This window comes from Chiloscyllium punctatum, chromosome 32, assembly GCF_047496795.1.
Source record: "Chiloscyllium punctatum isolate Juve2018m chromosome 32, sChiPun1.3, whole genome shotgun sequence".
Lineage (NCBI taxonomy): Eukaryota > Metazoa > Chordata > Chondrichthyes > Orectolobiformes > Hemiscylliidae > Chiloscyllium > Chiloscyllium punctatum.
In genome coordinates, this window is record NC_092770.1 from 19640283 (window position 1) to 19664708 (window position 24426).

The 24426-nt window shown below is 43.9% G+C and overlaps 1 protein-coding gene across 2 annotated transcripts; it reads left to right on the top strand.

The window, feature by feature from the left end:
- The first annotated feature begins 431 nt into the window (after nt 1-431).
- On the top strand, nt 432-23456 carry LOC140457956 (podocan-like protein 1). 2 transcript variants are annotated; one of them, XM_072551825.1, is made up of 4 exons: nt 432-3727; nt 5074-5145; nt 11681-12551; nt 22018-23456. In XM_072551825.1, exons 1-4 carry the CDS (start codon nt 3712-3714, stop codon nt 23102-23104), a joined length of 2046 nt encoding a protein of 681 aa, XP_072407926.1. In that variant the 5' UTR covers nt 432-3711; the 3' UTR covers nt 23105-23456. The 2 variants fall into 2 exon arrangements, with proteins under 2 accessions (XP_072407926.1, XP_072407927.1); XM_072551826.1 differs by lacking the exon at nt 432-3727 and adding an exon at nt 3822-3891.
- The last annotated feature ends 970 nt before the right edge of the window (nt 23457-24426 follow it).

A 24426-nucleotide genomic window follows, 5' to 3' on the forward strand; every position in this document is an offset into this window, starting at 1 on the left:
TCACGGAGCTGCTCAGGACAAACTTCGACAAGAACCATCACATCTTTCTTCAGAATCTTTTTGCAAAAGCATGTTCTGGAAGGCGATGTGTGACGGTATCAATCCCACTCCCTGCAACCGGTGTGTAAAAGTAAGAGAGTGAATTTTCTCACTGACACAGCATAGTAATAGGGAAATTTAAACAGCTAGAGAGTCAATTTGGTCACACCTTCAGTTGAGCCTGTCCTGGGATAAGGAGGGACATTTGGAAATTGGTGGGTTCAGGTACAACACTGAGTATATATTGATATTGCACTGGGTGAACATGAATTCCCTCTGAGTTTATGACTACAGTCAACATTGATCTGATGCTATCAGATTGAGGTTTTATTTGCAGCAGAACCACAAAATGTTGTCGAGAAGAAAGAGACTATTTGTGCCAACTTGAAGAAAAAGCTATGGGGAGTAGATTGCCTATAGGCCATGCTATTGGAGTAATAATTCAAAAGACCATGTTAATGGTCTTGGGAACAAATGCAGAGAATGCTTGGAGAAACTCAGCAGGTTTGGTAGCATCTTTAGATACTGTAACACAATTAACATTCTGAATCTGGTATCTCTCTCATTCTGAACTCTTGGAAATGCTTTTGGGATATGTGTTGGGACAATTTAAATTCAATTAATGAATTCTAAATAAAAAGCTGCCCTTGTCATTTGACAATGACCATTTGTGAGGAAATCTGCCATTTTTACTTGGTTTGGCTTTAACATGAGACTCTAGACACACTACAACTATGTGCTTTACCCTTAACCCTTCTACACCATCTCCGAAATGGTCCAGCGTTTAAGGGCAGTGAGGGATAGGAAACAAAATTGTGGCTGTGTCAGTGATGACAACATCCTATGAAAGAATTTTAAAAAATAATTAGTCTTGCTTACCTCTTGCTCTTTTTGCATTGTTGTAGAAATCCTTTCCTTACCTAATAATTATTCAACTGCCGTCTGAAAGTTGAATCTGCTCCCAGCGGGTGAGCACATTTTGTAAGACAGATTGTTTCTCCTGGTTGGGGAATTTAATACATGGACACATAGTCTCGGGCTAAGGAGCAGGTCATTTAGGACTGAGATGAGGGGAAATTACTTCACTCAAAGGGTTTGAAACCTTTTCTAAACTGGGATTTGGGGATGCTCCATCATTGAATATATTTAATACTGGATAGACAGAATTTTTGTCTCTCAGAGAATCAAGGGATATGAAGGCAGCTGAGAAAGTGGATTTGAAGCCCAGGATCATGACCATATCGATTAATGGACCAGGTTTGATGGACCAAGTGGTCTTTCCTGCTCCTGTTTATTGTCTGTGAAGAGCTTTCAGATGTCGTGAAAGGTGCTACACAAATACAAGATTTTTTTTGCCATTGTGCTGGACACACAAAGGAAATATTGAATGTGAAGGGTACAACATGGACTTCAGTTTTGGATCCATTGAGGAGGCCCAGCCTGAACCTTATTGACTTCATCTAGAACTCTGTAGGAACTTGCTCCATGCTCGTAACTGAACAGTTGAATTTTGAGTGTTGGGAAAAGGATTGCATCATATATCAAAGATCTGAATGCAGTCCATGTCTGGGAATTCTAGTTCCTAAAACTACAATGGAGTAATTATCACCTCCATTGGCTTAGTTGCTCAGAGGCAGCAAGAAAAGCATTGGTCTCATTGTTAACTCTTGCCTATATGGCGATAAACAAGGCCCGAAGGAGGGAATTGGGAAGAGTGGGGGGTGGGGGGAAGCTATCCGTTCTCTTTTACCACCCATTGTGGTCTGATTGGAATCTTATGTTGCAAGGGGCAAGAGCATCTGTCCCTCCCAATGCAGCTGGAGCCCTTTATAAATATCCATGTCAGTCCAAGGGGTGAGTCAGGTCCAGTCTGTGATTCTAAGACAAGCCTTGAAGGATGGGATGGTTGCTGGTGTGTGGCTTCAGGCCTAATCTGTTGAGAGCAGGAACCAGGCCCTAGCGACCCACTCAACATTGTACTCACTTCTTTTCCTCTTTCCATGAGGGGCCAGGATGAGGATTAACATTTCGTGGGATTTGACTTTGGGATCTTTCTAATTTATTCTGATGATCTGCAATGCTGGACTTGGTATTTCTTTGTTTTACTAATTTCTTTTTCCCTTGAAGAATTTGTACTGAAGAATTTGTACCTAGGTACCTTGTACCTAAGATGGCGCCATAAGTGGCGACGTGTAAACGTTTTGCTGTACATGTGACAACAAAGTTAATGCAAATGCTAATTGTTCAAATAATGCTCTTTAAGAAAATCTGCTATTTGCACTTACATGTCTGTCCTCTATGTCACTCCAGGTCCAAAAGTGAAATGTGATTTATTCTGAAATGCCCTCTCTAGTCACTCAGATGGGCAATAAATGCAGGCCTACCCAATGACACTTATCATGGATAAATATACAGATTACACAGAGTGGGTTTAGAAAGGAGGGAGTAATGGGATTGATGAGACTGTGCTACAGTGAACAATATGTACTCCAGGCTGAATGGCCTCTTACGGTATCATTTGGACTCTGTGACAATGATTGCTCATCCTGGTCTCCAATGCACTGCATATGTTGTTCCTGCTGTGAGTTTAAATCAAGCAAAACTATTTTCCTCCTCAAGAAGATTTTAAAGTCTAGGCTGTCCGCTATTTTATACTATCCAGGCCCATTGACTGTGTCAGCATGCAGACAGACTGGGAAACCACTGTGGGACCTCAGTTGCAATAAACTGCTACATAGCAACACAGAGACCTTGTAACCTTTCCTCCTCCTGTGCTCTAGCAAGCATTGTAGAGGTCAACTGAAAAATGAAAGCAAATAAATCACGTGACACTTTGAAGAGCATTTGGAAAACAGTTTGAAATTCCCGAACGTTTTTTTTCTTTGCAGACTTGCCTGTTGGCACCTCAATGCAAATTCTCCCGGCTCACCGGCCCGATATTGTGAGGTCTACTCCCACAGCTTGCTTTTTCAGCTACACTTTGTTTCTGGGACAAGTTCTATTTAAAACAAAGAAGGAACAAGCTTTGAAATTTAATGAAAGCAAAATACAGCCAATGCAGGGGATCTGAAATGCAAACAGAAAGTGCTGGAGAAACTCAGCAGGGCTGGCTGTACCTGTGGAGACAGAAACAGAATTGACACTTTGAGTCCAGTATGACTCTTTGAGATTTTACAAATTTTTTTGATTATTTAGCCTGCCTCAGTCCATTCCTTTGAACTTGTCTGCACTTGTCCACCTACAATGAATGTGAAGTTGTATCTGTAAAAATGTTGTTAGGAAATCTACCCTCTAAAAAACAACATAAATAAGCAAAGACAGAACAAGAAAGCTTAATATAGAGAATCCCACCTCGAGAAAATGTCACAATGGCACCAAATTGTTATTAACCTCTCGACTTGCAGAACGCAACTGTGTTGGGGAATATTAGTTCTTGTTTACTCTTTCACCTCTTGTGACCTTTCTCAGCAAAGAAACACTTCCCCTTTTCAGTATTTGTGTGTGAAAATCAGAGAGTGGAGTCACATGAAAGTCTTTGATGGGTTTGTTGTTTGATGTTGCCTTATAAACCAGTGCAGCTCCAACCCATCTCCAAATCATCTCCATCGCCCATCGGCAGAAGCTTGAGAAATTTTGATGAAGCCAAGCACGTAAAACATCCCCAAAAGCAAAATGAAGAATAATAAAGGTAAGGCCAAAGGCAGTGTAATGGGCTGTAGTTACTATTCTGTACTAGTATGGAAAGGAATGTGTTACTGAATTGTAAAATCATACTTAAAACACAGATCAAGCTTGACTCTGCACAGTCCATTGATTGATGAATAAATGACAGCGGAGCTGACAGCAGGAAAGGTGAGACAGGCCAGACTCAATTTATTTCTAGGGAAGAGAAGGGGTGTCCTAATTGAGGTCTTAAATATTTCTAAGGAAAGGGGTCATGTAGTAAAGCTCTTTCCATTTGTGGAAGAGCCCATAATTAGGGGTCCAAGATGCACAATAGTCATAAATAAGTTAAAAGGCATTTGGATGGGTATCTGAATAGGAAAAGTTGGAGGAATATGAGCCGGGTGCGGGCAAGTGGGACTGGATTAGGTTGGGATATCTGGTTGGTATGGATGAGTTGGACCGAAGGGTCTGTTTCTGTGCTGTACATCTCCATGACTCCATGACTCTAAGTTCATCAAGGAATTGAAGAAGCACTTCTTCACCAAGGGAATAGTTAGAATGTGAATGTAAGGGGAGAAGGAAAGCTAGATAAATACATGAGAGAACATTGCTGGATTTCCTGATAGATTGAGATAAAATAGGATAGGTGAGTGTTTGTGCGAACCAGTTGGGTCAATGGGCTGTTTCAAGGTTAGACATTCTAAGAGTGGAATCTCTACTCCTTTTTGATTCAGCAGGAGAGATTAACATGGAGAAATCTACTGCAGGGCTCTGAATGCCTATCAGATCTTTAGGAAATCAGACAGTCTCCAATCCTGTCAGGGCTTTCGACTGGGATCAGGACAGTGATTGAGAAGGCCTTTTCTATCAAGTGCTCTTGACCAGTCTAGAGGCTGGTGAATTGGCTACTTCGCTGATGGTGCAGCAAACACTTGACCACCATCATGCCCCAAGATTGAAGACCGAGCCAAGAAACAATTGAGAGGGAGTGAGGAAGATCTCTCAGGGCTCAAAGGACAGCCAGCCCACATTGGTGGATCAGTCGTGCGGGCTGGCTCCTGTCACATCCAACTCTGAACTGAGCTATTCGAATCTCAGTTAGGGTCTTGACCAGTCAAGGGCCTCAATTGGTTGCAGAGTGAACTGGTCTGCCCGAGCCATCTTGAAGTCCAATGTTGGTGGGGTGGGAAAATATTCCAGTTCATCATCATCCCACTTCATTAAAATTCCCTTTCCTTGTCCAGACCTATTGCTTTTCAGTCCAGAGGAGTTTGGTGTTTGTAAGAGAAGTGAAATTGCTGTCTAACATTCTGTAAGTATTTCTAACTCTACATATGTTTCATTGTTCTTCCTGATGTGTTGGCCAAGGAATGGGTTTCTCCTGGATGTTGATGTGGGCTGCTCTCCTGCTCCAAGGTTCAGCTGTTGATTCACAAAACAGTGAGTAGCATCAAGAACAGCATGGTGAAGGGTAGATACAAACTTATTCTATGTGTTAAACATCAATCTGTCAATACACATCTCCTATGGGGGTGAGCATACCTCCTTTAAACTTTGCTCCTCTCACCTTAAATCTATGCCCTCCCTGAGAGAAAGACCATCCACCCTATCCATGCCTCTCACACTTTTATATACGTCTGTCAGGTTGCCCTTCAGCCTCTGACACTCCAGAGAAAACTCCAAGTTTGTCCAACCTCTCCTTATAACTAATGTATTCCAATCCAGGCAACAAACCTCTCTTCATTCTATCCAGAGTTTCCACTTGCTTCCAATAGTGTGGTGACCAGAACTGTGGTCACTAAACAATATTCCAAGTGTGGCTTGATCAAAGTCTTCTGCAGTTGCAGCATGACTTGCCAAGTTTTATACTCCACACCCCAACTGATGAAGGGAAGCATGCCATACACCTTCTTTACCACCTTATTCACTTGTGATGCCACTTTCAGGGAGCTACGGACTTGCACCCCAAGATCCCTCTGTATGTCAATGCTCCCAAAGGTCCATCCATTTATTGTATACCTTCCTCTTGTATTTGACCTCGCGAAATGTATCAACTCATGTTTTCCCATTGATTGGTAACCAACAGTCGATTGTCCGAAGACAAGAAATAATCAGTTCACGCATCTCCTTTTGGTGAAGGAAATCTTCCATTCTTACCTGGTCTGACCTGCATGGGGCTCCAGCAATGTGGTTGATTCTTAATTGCCTTCTGAGTTCAAGGGTCATTAGGGATGGGCAGCAAATGCTGACCTGGCCAGTGCCATCCACATCTCAAGACCAAAAAACCAAACCAACACCCACTTCCATCTAGACGGTCAAGGGCAGCAGATACTTGGCAAGTTCCCCTCAGAGCCACTCACCATCCTGACTTGGAAATATATCACTGTTCCTTCATTGTTGCTGGATCAAAATCCTGAAACTCCCTCCTGAAGGCACTGCAGTGGTTAAAGAAGGCAGCTCACCATGACCTACTCAAGGGCAACTAGGGATGAACAATAAATGTTGGCCCAGCCAGTGAGGCCCACATCCCATGAATGAATAAAAAAAAGTAATCACAGTTGCTTAAATATAACAGCTCCAGCAAAATGAGAACGATGTTGCCTCTCTGTAATTTTCAGTCAAATGGTTCTTTTTCCTCAATGTGTAATTAGCTTTCCAGAGAGAGTGTAGTTGTCCACTAGCCACACTTATTTTCAGCTCCAAATTATGGAGTCTTTCAGAAGCCTGCAATCACATTTGAGTCTTAGAATTTTTACAGCACTGCCAAAGGCACTTTGGCCCATCATGTCCTTGCTAGCCATCAAGCATCCCTATATTCTAATTCCAAACTGCCTCTGTCATTGGGAGTTCTTCCACTATTTCTATTTTGAACCTGCCCCGATCTCATACAGTGGTGTTCCCAATGCCTTTGGCGCACCCTTCTTATTTCAAGCCCGTATTATGATGCTTGTGACTGAGTCACTAAGTAGTGCGTTGGAAATTGAGAAAACCATTGCAAGTTAATTTATGCGGTAAAAACAATGACTGCAGATGCTGGAAACCAGATTCTGGATTACTGGTACTGGAAAAGCACAGCAGTTCAGGCAGCATCCGAGGAGCAGTAAAATCGATGTTTCGGGCAAAAGCCCTTCCTGATTTATGCGTATGGTCATGTGTCCTTTACCCTCATGGCTCCATCTTCTACCCTGCAAATACTCAGCTTACAATAACTATGCCTGCTCATACGTCCAAGTTAGACCAAATCCTATTGCCCCCACCCACATTATGCCTTCTATTCAACATGGATTGGGGAGACAGGACGCCTACTTGCGGATCATTCCAGAGAACATCTCTGGGACACCTGCACCAACCAACCCCACTGCTCTGTGGCTGAACACTTCAACTCCCCCCCCCTCCCACTCCATCAAGGACATGCAGGTCCTGGGCCTCCTCCATCATCAAACCATAACCACCCATCACCTGGAAGAAGAATGCCTCATATTTCGCCTTGGGACTCTGCAACCACACAGGATTATTGTGGATTTCAACAGTTTCCTCATTTCCCCTCTCCCCCACATTATCCCAGTCTGAAGCCTCAAACACGGCACCCCCTCCTGACCTATCCATCACCTTTCCCATCTATCTGTTCCACCCTCCTCTCTGACATATCATCTTCTCCCTCATCTTCATCTACCTATTGCTTTCTCAGCTACCATTCCTTCCCCCAATCTCACCCCCCATCTCCCATTTATCTTTCAGGCCCCCAACCCAGAAACCTCATTCCTGATGAAGGACTTACGTCGGAACATTGATTCTTCTGCTCCTTGGATGCTGCCTGACGAGCTATGCTTTTCCATCACCACACTCACAACTCTGATCTTCAGCATCTGCAGTCATCACTTTCTCCTAGAAGTCCATATAGATCACGTTCACCACTCTGCCCTCATCAATCCTCTTTGCTACTTCTTTAAAAAACTCAATCAAGTTTGTGAGACATGATTTCCCACGCACAAAGCCATGTTGACTATCCCTAATCAGTCCTTGCCTTTCCAAATACATGTACATCCTGTCCCTCAGGATTCCCTCCAACAACTTGCCCACCACAAACGTCAGGCTCACTGGTCTATATTTCCCTGGCTTTTCCTTACCTCTTTTCTTAAACAGTGGCAACACGTTAACTAACCTCCAGTCTTCTGGCACCTCACCTGTGACTATCGATGATGCAAATATCTCAGCAAGGGGCCCAGCAATCGCTTCCCTAGCTTCCTACAGAGGTCCTGGGGATTTATCCACATTTATGTGTTTCCAGACATCCAGCACTTCCTCCTCTATAATATGGACATTTTTAAGATGTCACCACCTATTTCCCCACATTCTATATCTTCCATGTCCTTCTCCACAGTAAAAACTGATGTAAAATACTTGTTTAGTATCTCCCCCATCTCCTGCGGCTCCACACAAAAACCGCCTTGCTGAAAGTTTGAGGGGCCCTTTTCTCTCCCTAGTTACCCTTTTGTCCTTAATGTATTTATAAAATCCTTTGGATTCTCCTGAACCCTATTTGCCAAAGCTATCTCATGTCCCCTTGTTGCCCTCCTGATTTCCCTCTTAAGTATACTACTACTTCCTTTATACTCTTCTAAGGATTCACTCAATGCTTCCTTCCTTTTCTTAACCAAACGCTTGTCATCCAGCATTCCCTATATTTACCAGCCTTTCCTTTCATCCTGAGCTGAAAATGTGTTGCTGGAAAAGCGCAGGTCAGGCAGCATCCAAGGAGCAGGAGAATCGAGGTTTTGGGCATGAGCCCTTCTTCAGGAATGAGGAAAGTGTGCCAAGCAGGCTAAGATAAAAGGTAGGGAGGAGGGACTTGGGGGAGGGGCGTTGGAAATGCGATAGGTGGAAGGAGGTTAATTTTGTTGGTCTGAACGTGGTCCGGAGTCCGTGTGGGGTCAGTTGGTTCCGTAGGACCTTCCCCTCCCCTCACCTTGTCTCAGTACCAACCCTCGAACTCAGCACCACCTTCCTAACCTGCAATCTTCTTCCTGACCTCTCTGCCCCCACCCCCACTCCGGCCTATCACCCTCACCTTAACCTCCTTCCACCTATCGCATTTCCAACGCCCCTCCCCCAAGTCCCTCCTCCCTACCTTTTATCTCAGCCTGCTTGGCACACGCTCCTCATTCCTGAAGAAGGGCTCATGCCCGAAACGTCGATTCTCCTGCTCCTTGGATGCTGCCTGACCTGCTGCGCTTTTCCAGCAACACATTTTCAGCTCTGATCTCCAGCATCTGCAGTCCTCACTTTTTCCTTTCATCCGGACAGCAATATACTGTCTCTGGACTCTCGTTATCTCATTTCTGAAGGCTTCCCATTTTCCAGCCGTCTCTTTACCTACGAACATCTGCCCCCCCCGTCAGCTTTTGAAAGTTCTTGCCTAATACCATCAAAATTAGCCTTCCTCCATTTTAGAATTTCAACTTTTAGATCCGTTTCTACCCTTTTCCATCACTGCTTTAAAACTAAAAGAATTATGGTCTCTGGCCCTAAAGTGCTCCCCCACTGACACCTCAGTCACCTGCCCTGCCTTATTTCCCAAGTGTAGGTCAAGTTTTGCATCTTCTCTAGTAAGTACATCCACATACTAAATCAGAAAATTTTCTTGTACACACTTTAAAAATTCCTGTCCATCTAAAGTCTTAACACTATGGCTGTCCCCGTCTGTATTTTGAAAGTTAAAATCCCCTACCAAAACAACCCAAATTATGCTTACAGACAACTGACATCTCCTCATAAATTTGTTTCTAAATTTCATGCTGACTGTTAGGAGGTCTATAATACAATCCCAATAAGGTGATCATCCCTTTTCTTATTTCTCAGTTCCACCCAAATAACTTCCCTGGATGTATATCCGGGAATACCCTCCCGCAGTACAACTGTAATGCTATCCCTTATCAAAAAGGCCACTCTCTCTCCTCTCTTGTCCCCCTTTTCTATCCTTCCTATAGCATTTGAATCCTGGAATATTAGCTGCCTGTCCTGCCCATCCCTGAGCCATGTCTCTTTAATTGCTATGATATCTCAGTCCCATGTTCCAAGCCATGTCCTGAGTTCATCAGCCTTCCCTGTTCGGCCTCTTGAATTGAAGTAAATGCAGTTTAATCTATTAGTCCAACCTCGTTTTATGCTTTGTTCTTGCCTGCCCCATCTGTTTGACTCGCTCCCAACTGTACCAGTCTCAGGTTGATCTGTTTCCTCACTATTTTCCTGAGTCCAACCCCCTCATCTTCCTAGTTTAAATCCTCCTGAGCAGCTCTAGCAAATTTCCCTGCCAGTATATTAGTCCCCTTCCAATTCATGTGCAATCTGTCCTTGTACAGGTCACTTCTACCATGGAAGAGATTCCAATAATCCAAGAATGTGAACCCTTCTCCCTGAACTAGCCCCTCAGCCATGCATTCATCTGCTCTATCCTTCTAATTTCTAACTTCACCAGCTCGTTGTACCAGAGTAATCCAGATATTACTACCCTAGAGGACCTCCTTTTAAAATTCCTGCCTAACTCTCTATATTCTCCCTTCAGGATCTCATCGTTTTCCCTTCCTAATGCTGTTGGTTCCAATGTGTACAATTTTCTCCCTTTCCATACCTACCATCCATCACACCCCCTAGTTCTTGTAAATTCCTCATTGCCTCTGTTGGCTCCAACTGATCTATGTAAACTGATAGGATTCGCAACCAGAGACACTTCCTGCAGACATAATCATCAGGAACGTGGAAACTCTCCCTTAACCCCCACATCTGACAGGAAGAGCTCACCACTCTACTAAAGGTCATCTTTGCTCCTTCACAATCTAAAGACCCAGAAAATAGCACCGTCCTTTTGCTCCAAAGGAAACAGTGCTCCAGGCTAACTTAGTAGTTATGGGTTATATTTTTAAAATTTAATCAAGAGACAGGTATCAAGAAAACATATAATCAAGGAAGAGCCCACTCTACTCACTACCATAGACTTACAGCAAGGTTACATGTTAAAGAGTATGAACTTCTCTGTTCTTGGGCTGTGAGCTCTCCCACACAGATTCCTTCAAGGTCAGCTGTGAATTTTGCTGTTTGTTAATTTTTCCTTGACACTCTCCGATGTCCAGAGACAGATGGACTCAAACAGCAAAGGCAGTAACTGTGCAGATTCACTGCTGTGTCAGTTAGCAGTGTGAGTACCTTTCTTTCTCTCCCATACAGACCATGTGCTCACTGCCTTTGTCTGTCTTTCTCCCTTTTAAAGGTGCCATTGTTTTGACCTTTATCCCCCAAAGTTCCAAAACAACGCAACAGCATATAAAACAGTAATTGCTGCTCCTGGAATTCAAGGAAATCACCTCCAACATACTACAAAAAAGGAGCAGCTCTTACAGCCACAATTTTTCCCATACTCCATCATGGCTTACCCAGAATCCTTGTTTTTGTTCCGGATGAATGAATTAATTAAATTGTAATTCCTTTGCTGATCTTTTGAACTCCTGAGGATTTATCCAGATTCCTAGCCTAGTCACATTACCACTAATGCTACCATTCTATGACCTTCCTCTGTGCATGGATGGTTTTCCTATGAATCTTTACAGCATTCCATTGATCTCTTCTGCTCTGGGTGGAACCACTTCCTAATTTGACTGCCTTTAGTTCCAGAGTCCCCCTCCCAGTTTCTAGCACTTGAAGAATTTGCAAGTGTCTGAGTGGTGTTCCGATGCAATACTCTTCCACAGACAGCAGTTGAGGCTAAAACATTGAGTGTTTTCAGGAAGGAGTTAGACACAGTTCTTAGGGCTGAAGAGAAAATGGGAAGAAGGAGCTAAGATGGATGACTGCCCGTGAATTTTGAACAGCGGAGCAGTCTCATAAGGCTGAATGGCCTACATTGGCTCCTTATTTCTATGTTTCTATTTCTGTTGCTCACAGGTTGTAAATTTTGAGGTTGTGTTTCCTTTTCTCCCAATAGCTACGGAAAGCAGACAGATCGAAGTGCAGATAGCGCGCACCATTCTAATGTCAGCACAGACTCAGGAATACGTGGACAGGCTTCAAGGTACCAAAGGCACCAACCTCCAGACCCCAGGAAAACCAACACTTGCTGCCACTCTCAGGGTTAATGGGTATCTGGCTGACCAATTAAGCAATGAGACCACAGCTTCAACTGGCAATAGCCTTTCCCCTGAAGCTCCAATGTTAAAAGGTCTCACTCCAATGTCCAATTGGTCAGGCCCCAGTAAGGCCACAATATCAACCTTCTTGCTCCATAATATAAGTGTCACCTTACGGCCATTGCCAGCGAAAGACATTGCCAACCAGGTCCCAAGCAAAACAGAAGCCAATCTGATTCGAAAGCTTGCTGTCCACAATAGTTTAGTGCCAATCAGGCAGCTAACCGCGAACCACACCGTTAGCCTGGCCCTTAACTCTTCCCAATACTCGGCAGCCGATATCAGAATGGCACAGAGGAAGATGTCAACACCCCAGGCAGTAAGGAAGAAAGAAAGTTCCTCCTTCAAACCCGGGCTGTCGAGGAACCAGACTATCCCTGCACATCAAAGGTTGGTGGGAGGGAGGAACGCCACAGGGGTCAGGGAGAAACTTCCCAAACTAAAGAAAGTCACCAAACCAACAAAGCAATCCAGGAAAGCTCAAAAGCAACAGTCATCCAAACAGAGCACCAAGAAGCTCAAAGCTCGTGTAAAACCAGATCGGCTGACAAAGCACCTGAAGGTTAAAAAAAGGAAAAGCAGCAAGACTGGAAAGAGTAAAGTGAAGCAGACACCCTTCCCCTATTTTGAGGACTATTACTGTCCCCCTCAGTGTTCTTGCTATGGAAGGTATTGATGTTTTTTGATATGTTCTGTTATTGATAAAGATCCAAACGTTTAACCCATACTACGGGTACACAATCCTTTATCTGAAATTCCGAAATCCGAAAAGCTCTGAAATCTTTTCGTGGAGTGTGGAGCGTCATTTTGGCATGTGATCAGGTGACCCAAATCCACACCCACTCGAACCACGTGTCACTCAGATATGACATGGTGGCATGGCCCAGCACTGGCAGGTTTCAATTCTGTCTCAGCATTCATACTATTCACACGTACATCTGCTGTTAGGTAATTTTGTTTTAAATTTCACTGTGAAAATGTCATTTATTCTGAAATCCAAAAAAATTCTGAATTCCGAAAAACAACTGGCCCCAAGGATTTCGGAGAAAGGATTGTGTACCTGTATTTATCTTACGCTGTTTAGAGCCATGAAAGGTGAAGGGAGTAGGGGGCTTTATAGAAAAAGCTTACTTTATATACAGTGAACTGTTGTGATCTGAAATGGGCAATCAATTGATAACAAGAATGGTGACTTAGTGGTTAGCACTGCAGTCTCACAGCACCAGGGACCCGGGTTCGATTCCAGCCTCGGGCAGACTGACTGTGTGGAGTTTGCACATTCTCCGTGTCTGCGTGGGTTTCCTCCGGGTGCTCCGGTTTCCTCCCACAGTCCAAAGATGTGCAGGTCAGGTGGATTGACCGTACTAAATAACCCATAGCGTTAGGTGCATTAGTCAGAGGGAAATGGGTTACTCTTCGGAGGGTCGGTGTTGACCCGAAGGGCCTGTTCCCACACTGTAGGGAACCTAATCTAAAAAAAACTTTCAGGCAGTTGGATAAATACTTAAATCTGCAGGGCAATGGCAACAGAGCAGGGAAAAATGGGACAAATTGGATAGCTCTTTCAAATAAGCTAGCACTGCTATTAAGGGCTGGATGGCTTCCTTTGTGCTGTGTGATTTGATGGATGTCTACTGCTTCAATGGATCAACTAATTTGAATGGAGTAAAGACACAGTAAGGAAAGTTTACTGGAATGGGTTAAGCATTTCTCAAACTTATATTGGCAATTTAGATGCTCTCGAAATGAAAACGTTGGTGAACAATGCATCCCACTGCAGTTGGCAATCCCATCACAGTTGGCAATCCCACCACCATTCAACATTGACAGCTGCCATCCAAACTGATTGTTCTGTGAACCCAGCGGTGCCCCCTGGAAGTTATGGCCACCACTGTAACTGCGCGCACTTTGACAAGTCCAAGTGGTGGGATCATGCCTTACACTGGGAACTGCAACGGTCGGGCCCAGGGTGAGGCGTATTGTTTGGGTTGGCTATGGGCCATCTGAGGTGGTGGGGAGGGGGGGGAGGGAAGGGTTGATGGTGGGGCAGACTGTCAGGAGGGTGGTCCCCAATACCCAACCGGGAGAAAGGCTCTAAAAGATGTCTTCACTCCTTCCCTACCGGAGATCTGAGCAGCACCTGTTCCTTCCAAGCACGCCATCTAGAAAGTCAAGGTCACACTTATATGGAACATCGCTTCCTGCAAATCTCCCCTCGACATCACTCACCATCCTGACTTAGAAATATATCGCTGTCCCTTCACTGTGGCTGGGTCAAAATCCTGGAACTCCCTCCCTGACAACATTGAGAACATTGTCCTTACACCACATGCAGTGCTTCAAGAAGGTGCTCTCTACCATTTTATCCAGGGAAACTAGGGACAGGCAATTAATGCCAGCTCAGCCAGCAATGCCCACATCCCATGAATGAATTGAGTTGAGGCCACACCACCTCTGTGTCCCCAGACCATGATCCCTTCCTGCCAGCTGTGGGCCTGTACTTTGCCATTAATTGGCCATTCAGGAATTGAATTGGGCATGAGAAAGCCACTTCAGGAATTTCACAGGCCACTCTGCCCATGTCTACCTGCAACACCTACCGTCCCCCACCCCAGGAGTGAGGGACCATCAGATTCTGCTGGTTATTTCTCAGAATTAAACCTGACAAGTGTTAATTCATGGAGAAAGTGAAAAGAGCACTCCATATTGGGTTGCTCCCCATTTAAAGTAGGTCAAGTTCATAAAACTAAGTTAAAATACTTTGTCAGATTTTTATTGATTGCCAATATATCTTCTATATTTGATCTTTGAGAAGATTTGTCACTCAGTTTGATGATAAGTATCTACCTTCCCTTGACAAAAGAACAGGAAATTACATTACCCACCTTATGAAACCATAACCTATAAATAGAGAGGTGGGACATACCACCAGCGCTTCACCAGAGACTCTCACTGATGATGGTACCTAGTATGGTGATGAAACATCTGAAAACAAATCTTCCAGCTCAGCAAGCTAATTTACACACTTATCTTCTGTCATATGTTGTCAAATCTGTTCACTCTCTTGTATGCTTTACATAGAATCCCTACAGTGTGGAAGCAGGCCATTTGGCCCACCGAGTCCACATTGCCCTTCCAAACAGCAACCTACCCAGACACACCCCCCTACCCTATCCCTGTACCTCTGCATTTTCTGCTAACCCACCTAAAATACACGGCATAGTTTCTTTCTCTGCCTCTCCTCCCCCACTTCTATCTCCCTTTGTCCCTGCTTCTTTCTTTGGTAATTTTCCTTCCCCTTCACCTATCCCGCCACTCTGCCATTACCACTCCCCATCACCTCAACATCCAATTATCCACTCAGTCCATCATTAAACTTCTTTCCAACATTCTCCTGCCTTCCCCAACACAGCCCATCCAGGAGCTTCACTTCCACTTAGTCCTCACTTGACTATTGCCTTCTGTTGTCCCCATTCCAAATTACTCATCCCCACCTCTGGAAGAATGAGAAGAAATAGGTCCATAAAACGCTCACCCTCAGTTCAGTTCTTTCCTCCTTTTATTCTTAATCCTTTCTTCCAAAATCCCTCAAGCAGTCATTGTCCTGGTCATTTCGTTGTCCACTTCCTATTTTCCCTCCGACATCAATGGACGCACTAAATGTCCAGAAACCTTTGAGTGCAGACATTTTCCTAATCAATCTGTTTAGAGAGGTTATTCCACAGGCCTGGAGCAGGTGGGAATTGAAACCAGGCCTATCTGATCCAGAGGTAGGGATACTGCCACTACACCACACAAACCCCACAGCCAGACTGCAGGAGGCCCGCCATTTTGGATGAGGTAAATGATGATGTCTCTGCATGCCCAGTTCTGTATTTTTAAAATTTCAGCACTTCCAGGAGAGGTTTTGTTTTGTGAAAATCACATTCAAACTCCCATAAGCTCTCAAAAGGATTTGCAAGTTTGCCGGATGGAATTAGACAGTTGGGTTTAATTAGCACAAAGCAACACTAATGAACTGTTGGTCAACAATTAGTGCAGTTTGGTGATAGATAAGATAGAAATATGATCACTTCTAGGCATTCCGGTTTTGAATTCAACATCGTTATGAAATTTACGTCACGCTATGCACTCTAACTGGCAGGAATAATTACCTGTGGGTAGAACTGACGATTACAAATGACTTCCTCACACCATCACTCTGTCCTACTTTGAGAATCAACCCAATTGGGCCCACCCTTCCCCATCCCACAGACATCCTCTCTTCCACTGGTGACCTCCCTAGCCTCTCTTATTCCTCTCTTCCTACACCAAGACTATCACCCTCCTCACTTCGCATTCCCCCTCCCATTGTTGATAACGTCCTCTTTCCATCTGTTTGTCTCACCTCACCACTCCCCATCTCAAAGCCTTCCCTCTCTTCATCCACTATCTCTGCCTGTTACCCATTACCCCAACCATTGATCAGTGACCCCCCCCCTCCCCCATCAGCCCAATACCTCTCCCCCCTCATTGTTGGCCACCTTCACCCTGCAGCCCCACACTTTTCCACTCTTATTCACCCCAACTTCCCGTCCAGCCACTAGGAATAAAATATAACAAAGCTGTGTGAACATGTTGCACAGAAAGTCTCAGCGGTGAGGGTGGATGAACTGAAGACAATCAAAGATTCTGATAAACACCAGAAGGCAATAAATTTTCAGGGTGCAGGGGTTGGGCAGGGAGAGGGGATCTAACTGGATTTGCTTCCCAGGATGGGGAGTCAGAATGGGATTGACTGACTAAACGGCACCCGATTGAGCAGACAGTGACTTTGATGACTTCATGACCACAATAACCCGACCTCCTGTCCTGCATTGCTAGGAAATAGCCATTCAACAACGCTGGACTGCTTTGTCGTGTGAGTCAGATGCAAGCCTCAGTCTTGCTGGTTTCCTGTAACATGTCCCACCGGTGATTGGCTGTCTTCACCCTAGCATCTTGGCAGTTCTCGGTGAACCTTGTGACCTGGCACATCTCTGGTTTTCTCTCGCTGGGAGCTGTGTGGTCTGTTCCTTTCACACATACTGAAACTGCCAGCTGCATTGAAAACACTGACAGCCTCCATGACTCTCCTCAACTCACAAGAGTGTCTCTGTCATCGACACAATGGGCCCCTGTTCCTCAAGGGAAGCCAGTGCTGTTTGATTAATCATCAGGACGATTGACAGCCTTGGAACTTTGACTGTTAACACAAGTGCTCCTGGTACGTCAGGCACACATTAACCATTTCATTGTTATGGCGCTAAAAAGAACCTATTTTAATTTCAGAACCTCATGCGTCACGTGACAGTTTGTTGCATTGAAAGAATTCTTAAAGCACCTGTAAATAATCTCAGCATGATAGGGCAATGGAGAGAAACTTATCCCCCCTAATAGGGGCATTGAGAGCTGGAAGAATATGTTTTAAAAGTAACTGTTAAAAGAAGCAAGATTGGCAAAAAACCTTTTGCACAGATTGGTTAAGATCTGGAATGCATTGTCTGCAAGTCTGCTGGAGGAAGATTGAATTGAAACATTCAAAAAGGAATTACAGAGGAGCCTCAATTATCTGGCAAATTTCGGATTACCCGGCAAGATCGCAAGGTCCCGATTTTCGGCTAAACTGTGTTATTTGGCATTCAATTATCTAAACATTCGATTATCCAAGCATTCAATTATCCAAACATTCAATTATTCGAACAAAATACTTCCCGCTCATGTGATTCAGATAAACAAGGTTCCTCTGTAGACCCGTATTTGAAAGATATGAATGTGCAGGGCAAGAATTAGAATTCTGCTTGTTGTCAGGTGTTTTCAGGTACAGAGGTTTGGGAATAAAGTAAGGAGTTTACAATGCCACCACACACGGTGCCATCATAGGTACAAAGTACCTATGTACAAAATCTAAGGTAGAAAACAGATTTTAAAAAAGTTACACTAACTTGTGGTGATTCATAGTATGAGTTAAAAAATAAGAAATAACGTTAAAAGGATAAACATTACAGTGGGATAAACAGATTACAGAGAAGCATTATATTGCAGTAGATCAGCGCAGGGGCTTTCCACATGTGGTCTGACCAGGCTCACTGAGGAGAAGGCAGGTGAATGGGACTCGGGGAAATTTGCCCACTTGGCGAAAAGTACAAGCTGAACGGCCTCCTTCTGTTTGTAATTCTGTGAAGTTATAGAGTCAGTGTCACAGACTATATAGCATGACAACAGACACTTTGGTCCAACTCATCCTGTTGAAAAAGATATCCTAACCTAATCTAGTCCCAGTTGCCAGCACCTGGCCATTTAAACTTTTCCAGATGTCTTTTAAATGTAATTGTACCAATCTCCACCACTTCCTCTGGCAGGTCAATCCATACATGCTCTGCATGAAAACGTTACCTTTTAGGTCCCTTTTAAATTTTTCCCCTCTCACCCTAAGCCTTTAGTTAACCTAAGCCTTTAGTTATGGACTCCCCCACCCCAGGGAAAAGGCTTTGTCTATTTATCGTATCCATGCCCCTTATGATTTTATAAAGCGCTATAATGTCACCTCCTCAGTCTCCGATGTTCCAGGGAAAACAGCCCCAGCCAATTCAACCTCTCCCTATAGTTCAAACCTTCCAACTCTGGCAACATCCTTGTAAATCTTTTTTGAACTCTTTCAAGTTTCACAACATCTTTCCGATAGGAAGGAGACCAGAACTGCATGCAATATTCCAAAAGTGGCCTAACCAATGTCCTGTACAGCAACATGACCTCCCAACTCCTGTACTCAGTGCTCTGACCAATAAAGGAAAGCATACTGTCATCACTGTCCTATCTACCTGCAACTCCACTTTCAAGGAACTATGAACATGCACTCGAAGGTCTCTTTGTTCAGCAACACTCCCTAGGACCTTATCATTAAGGGTATAAGTCCTGCCCTGATGTGACTTTCCAAAAGCAGCACCTCACATCTATCTAAATTAAACTCCATCTGCCACTCCTCAGCCCATTGGCCCATATGATCAAGATCCAGTTGTACTCTGAGGTAACCTTCTTCACTGTCCACTATCAATTTTGGTGTCATGTGCAAACTTACTAACTACACCTCTCATGCTCGCATCCAAATCATTTATGTAAATGACAAACAGTAGAGGACCCAGCATCGATCCTTGTGGCACTCCACTGGTCACAGGCCTCCAGTCTGAAAAGCAACCCTCAACCACCACCCTCTGTCTTCTACCTTTGAGCCAGTTCTATTTCCAAATGGCGAGTTCTCCCTGTATTCCATGAGATCTAACATTGCTAATCAGTCTCTCATGGGGAATCGTGTCGAACGCCTTACTGAAGTCATATAGATCACGTCTACCACTCTGCCCACATCAATCCTCTTTGTTACTGCTTCAAAAAATTCAATCACATTTGTGAGACATGATTTCCCACACACAAAGCCATGTTGACTATCCCTAATCAGAGCTGAAAATTTGTTGCTGGAAAAGCGCATCTGGTCAGGCAGCGTCCAAGGAGCAGGAGAATCAACATTTCGGGCATCCCCGAAACGTCGATTCTCCTGCTCCTTGGATGCTGCCTGACCTGCTGCGCTTTTCCAGCAACACATTTTCAGCTCTGATCTCCAGCATCTGCAGTCCTCATTTTCTCCTACACCTAATCAGTCCTTGCCTTTCCAAATGCATGTATATCCTGTCTCTCAGGATTCCCTCCAACAAGTTGCTCACCACCAATTTCAGGTTCACTGGTCTTTAGATCCCTGGCTTTTCCTTACCACCTTTCTTAAAATAGTGGCACCCTTTTGCCAACCTCCAGTTTTCCAGCACCTCACCTGCGACTATCGATGATATAAATATCTCAGCAAGGGGCCCAGCAATCACTTCCCTAGCTTCCCACAGAGTTCTAGGGTACACCTGATCAGGTCCTGGGAACTTATCCATTTTAATGTGTTTTAAGACATCTAGAATCTCCTCCTCTGTAACGTGGACATTTTGCAAGACGTCACCATTTATTTCCCCACATTCTATATCTTCAATGTCCTTCTCCACAGTAGATACGAATGCAAAATACTCATTTAGTATCTCCTTATTTTCTGTGGTTCCACACATAGGTTGCTTTGCTGATCTTTGAGGGGCCCTATTCTCTCCCTAGCTATCCTTTTGTCCTTAATGTATTTGTAAAATCCCTTTGGATTCTCTTTAACGTTATTTGCCAAAACTATCTCATGTCCCCTTTTTGTCCACCTGATTTCCCTCTTAAGTATACTCTCACTGCCTTTCTACTCTTCTAAGAATTCACTTGATCTCTGCTGTCTATACCTGACATATGCGTCCTTCTTTTTCTTACCCAAAGACTCAATTTCTCTCGGTCATCCAGCATACCCTGCATCTACCAGCTTCTAAGTTCCAAGACACTTCACTGAAGTAACGCCACAGAGGCTGGTATCCCATCACCAAGTCACCCTTTACTTACACGTGGAAAGTCCTTGATGCTGGTCCAGCTCCCTCAAAGCCAGCTCTCAGATGAACAGAATCTCTGACATTCTGCTTTTTTTTTCTCTTCTTTTTCCTGACACTCCTGTTTATATTTTTTATTTTTTTTCCCACACTACTGCTTAACTGTGATAGTGCTTATTTTTCCCTGGCACCGATGTGTGTGTGCAAGTGAAAAACACAAGGTGCACAAATCTTTATTCAGTTTCCACCACCAGGAAGAAAGGAAACACCTGAGTGGCCAGTGACAAGTAGTGCCCTCCACATCAAAGGGCAATGCTGTGTGATCAAACAGTAAAAGGGAGGGCAGGGATTAAATCAAAAACATTCTGCTTTTTATCTGTCAGCCAGGGCTCCCTGATTGGATCAGATTAACCATTCCAATCAGGGAATTCATATTATAGGTGGTTCACCTGGCTGACCTCATGACAATCACTACATTCACTGAAGAATTATGCGTAAGTGAAAAATGCAGAATCTTTTGTGGGTTAGAGTCAAAACACATTGGAATTGTGTCAAACCATGCACTAGACGATACTTTATTTCAATACACAGAAATTACAGCGTTGACGCAAGGCAGTCAGACCTGACCATCCCTATCTGCCTAACTGGAGTCTCTGCCACTTCCCTTATTTAACTCTACTAACGTAATAAATATTGAGCTTCTGCTTCCTTCTCCTTCGCCATGCTAACTTCTTTACTGTTCACTTTAGCTGCTCCCTCTTCTCATGAACTGTACTTTCTCATCACTCTGAGTAAAGAAATTTCTTCTGAAGTCTCCATTGGATGTTTTGTATTGATGGCTTCTGGCTATGCTCTTTCTCACAATTGGAAACCTTCTCCCTGCCGATGTCAAAGTCTTTCACAAGTGTAAAGACCTCTATTAGCTTGTACCAAAGCAGAGTCAAATTAGAACTCTGAATTTTAACTCTGTCTCTCTCTCCACTAATGCCGCTGGGTTTGCTGAGTTTCTCCCGCACCTTTCTGATTTCAGATCTCCAGCATCCACAATAGTTTGTTCTTATTTGGTGGTGCAGGGAATATGGAATTACTGGTTGTACATTGTATTCAGCTTTACAACAAACATTTTGCAGTTAAAGGATTATTGTTCAAAAAGAAGACACATCAAGGACCTTCGAATCCTCAAATCCTCAATCCTCTTCAAACTTTAGCTCATTTGTCATCCTGTAGCTCGTATCCTCAAATTTCAAATTCCCATCATTTTAAGTCCTTCCATGGCCTCACACCTGTGGATGCAAGTTTGCTCGCTGAGTTGGAAGGTTTGTTTTCAGAGGTTTCGTCACCATACCAGGTAACATCATTGGTGAGCCTTCAGTGAAGCACTGGTGGTGTGACCCACTTTTATTTATGTGTTTGGGTTTCCTGAGCTACAAATCTTTTCAAAACTCACCCTCACACTTCTCTTTCCCTGTAACCTGAAGCAGCACAGCAATCTGTATGAGCATTCTAATCTGAATTCTTGTGCATTGTTCATTCCTCTCCCAACAGACAAGGCCCCTTCTTCCAAAATTAACAATAGCTTGGAAAAGTTGCTGTCATTCTATGTTGTTAAAGATCACTGGCCATGTACCACTAAATAGTTACTTTTCTCATCAGTTCTAAATGCTTGCTTTCAGGATTGTCCAGTGTTCTGATAAAGGGCTAAACAAAATCCCATATGGAATTCCCTTCAACACCAGGAACCTACTTCTAATGAACAACAAGATCGACTTAATTCCATTGGGTCTATTGGATGAGTATATGTTGCTGGAATTTCTGGTCCTGAACAATAATAAGCTGACAGATATTGGGGTCGAGGGTGCTTTGGAAGGCATACAGAAGCTGACTCGATTATACATGGATCAGAACAATCTCTCCAAGGTGCCTAAAGATCTACCCATGTCCCTGGAAGAGTTAACGCTGAACTCAAATAATATCAGCGTCATGCCATCGAATGTCTGGGCAAACTGCAAGAATCTCCGAATCATTAGCTTCAATGACAACAGGATAAGGAATGAGTCCATTCCCCCGGGCACCTTCAAACCACTGCAGAATTTGCACACCATCAAAATGAATCGCAACCTATTGACTGCCATTCCCACCAATTTGAGTACAAGCCTACGACAGTTGTACTTGGAAGGAAATCAGATTCGAAAAATACCAGACAGTGTGTTTACCAATTCCTCTGCACTGATCTATCTCAATCTCCATGACAACCGACTCAACAATAAAGGCATCACGGAAAAAGCCTTCCAATACATGACCCAGCTTGAATATTTGGATCTCAGTAAAAATACTCTCACTGCTATCCCCAAGCTACTCCCTCGTTCCTTGAAGAAACTGATTCTCCATGCCAATGGCATCACCGCCGTTAGGAGGGATGCCTTTACAAACATGGTGAACCTGGAGGAAATCTATTTAGCACACAACCAAATTTCATTGGTGGCAGCTGGCACTTTTCGGGACTTGCCGGGGCTCCGGTGTTTGGACTTGAGTCACAACCGGCTACACCAGGTACCTCGCCAACTGCCTTTAACATTGCAGAACCTCTACCTTCACAGCAATAGGATCGTTGCTATTCCTGGAGACTCTGTCTGTGGTCACCATTGGGAAAGGAGTCACCTCATATTGGTCCGCCTTGAGAAGAACAACTTGGACCAGAGGCAACTGGATGCCCGAGCATTGAGATGTCTTCGGGGCTATCAGGTGATTCACCTTGACTGAGCTTCAGAGAGGAAACTTGACTCTTTTTCAATTCAGGTGACAGATTTTACAATAGCTTGTAGCTCAAAGCTAGCTGTGAATTTATTGGGTATGGTTTGTTTTTACATTCAGAGCAAAAGAGATCAATTTTGATCCATTCTGTAGTCCCTTTCCCTCAAGATCTCATAATGGAATCCACTGTTTTGGATGCAATGAAGAACATTTGTAAAACAAGATTAAGACTTGGCCACATGACTTTGTATTCTAATATTATTGGAACCTGTAAGAGGGAATCCAATACTTTGATGTGCTTCTCTTTTTATTTTATGGATGTAGAGTGATATGTATGAATAAAAAAACTCCTTCCCATGTTTGAGCTGTTGTGACTCAGTGCCTTTGAGATTTAATCAAAGTACTTGAACATCAACACACAATCAATACATAAGATTACATCATGTAATTGATCCATTAGCAGCAGATCAATAGCTGCACATCAGAATAATACATTGCGGGTAGCACACTGGCACAGCACTGCTACTTTACAGTGCCAGGGACCTGAGTTTGATTATAGCCTTGGTTGACTGTCTGTGTGGAGTTTCCACATTCTCACCGTGTCTGCGTGAGTTTCTGCCAGATGCTCCAGTTTCCTTCTGCAGTCTAAAGATGTGCAGGGTAGTTGGATTGGACATGGGAAATACAGAGATGTGGTGGGTCTGGGTGGGATGCTCTTTGAAGGATTGGTACATACTTGATGGGCCAAATGGCCTCTATCTGCACTGTAGGGATTCTATGAGGTGAATATTTTTTAGTGTAGGATTTCCTTTATGGGTCTTATTCTCACACCTTGCTCAGCCTGTGCAATTGAGGGTCCTTACCACCCAAAATGTTAACTGGTGTTATGGACCAGGCCAGGCCCCTCCAAACTTGTCAAGAAGTACCCCAGACCCTCACCCTGTTCATTGATTTAAGCAGGTGTAATGTGGATATTCCAGGAGAGATGCTACTAGTCAAACCACTTAGTTTTATACAAAATAGAATTTATAGGGATGATCACCTCACTGGGATTGTATTATAGACCCCCTAATAGTCAGAGGGAAATTGAGAAGCAAATTTGCAAGGAGATCTCAGTTATACCGAGTTTTGAGAAGATCCCCATCTACCACCCCCTGAGAAAAGGAACAGGAAGTGACTTCACCACAGGAAATGACATCACCACAGGAAATTACATCACCAACCCAAAGAAACCCAGACATGTAAAAAGAAAGCAGGAATTTTCACCAGTGCTTTGCCTGAGGCCCATTGAAGATGTTGTGGGTCTGTTCGCCGAGCTGGGAATTTGTTTT

Bases quoted from the DNA above. Each gene is read 5' to 3' on its own strand.
- LOC140457956 (XM_072551825.1), top strand. The intron at 5,146-11,680 runs GTGAGTAGCATC...TTCTCCCAATAG, and splicing joins AGCTGTTGATTCACAAAACA to CTACGGAAAGCAGACAGATC. The intron at 12,552-22,017 runs GTATTGATGTTT...GCTTGCTTTCAG, and splicing joins CAGTGTTCTTGCTATGGAAG to GATTGTCCAGTGTTCTGATA.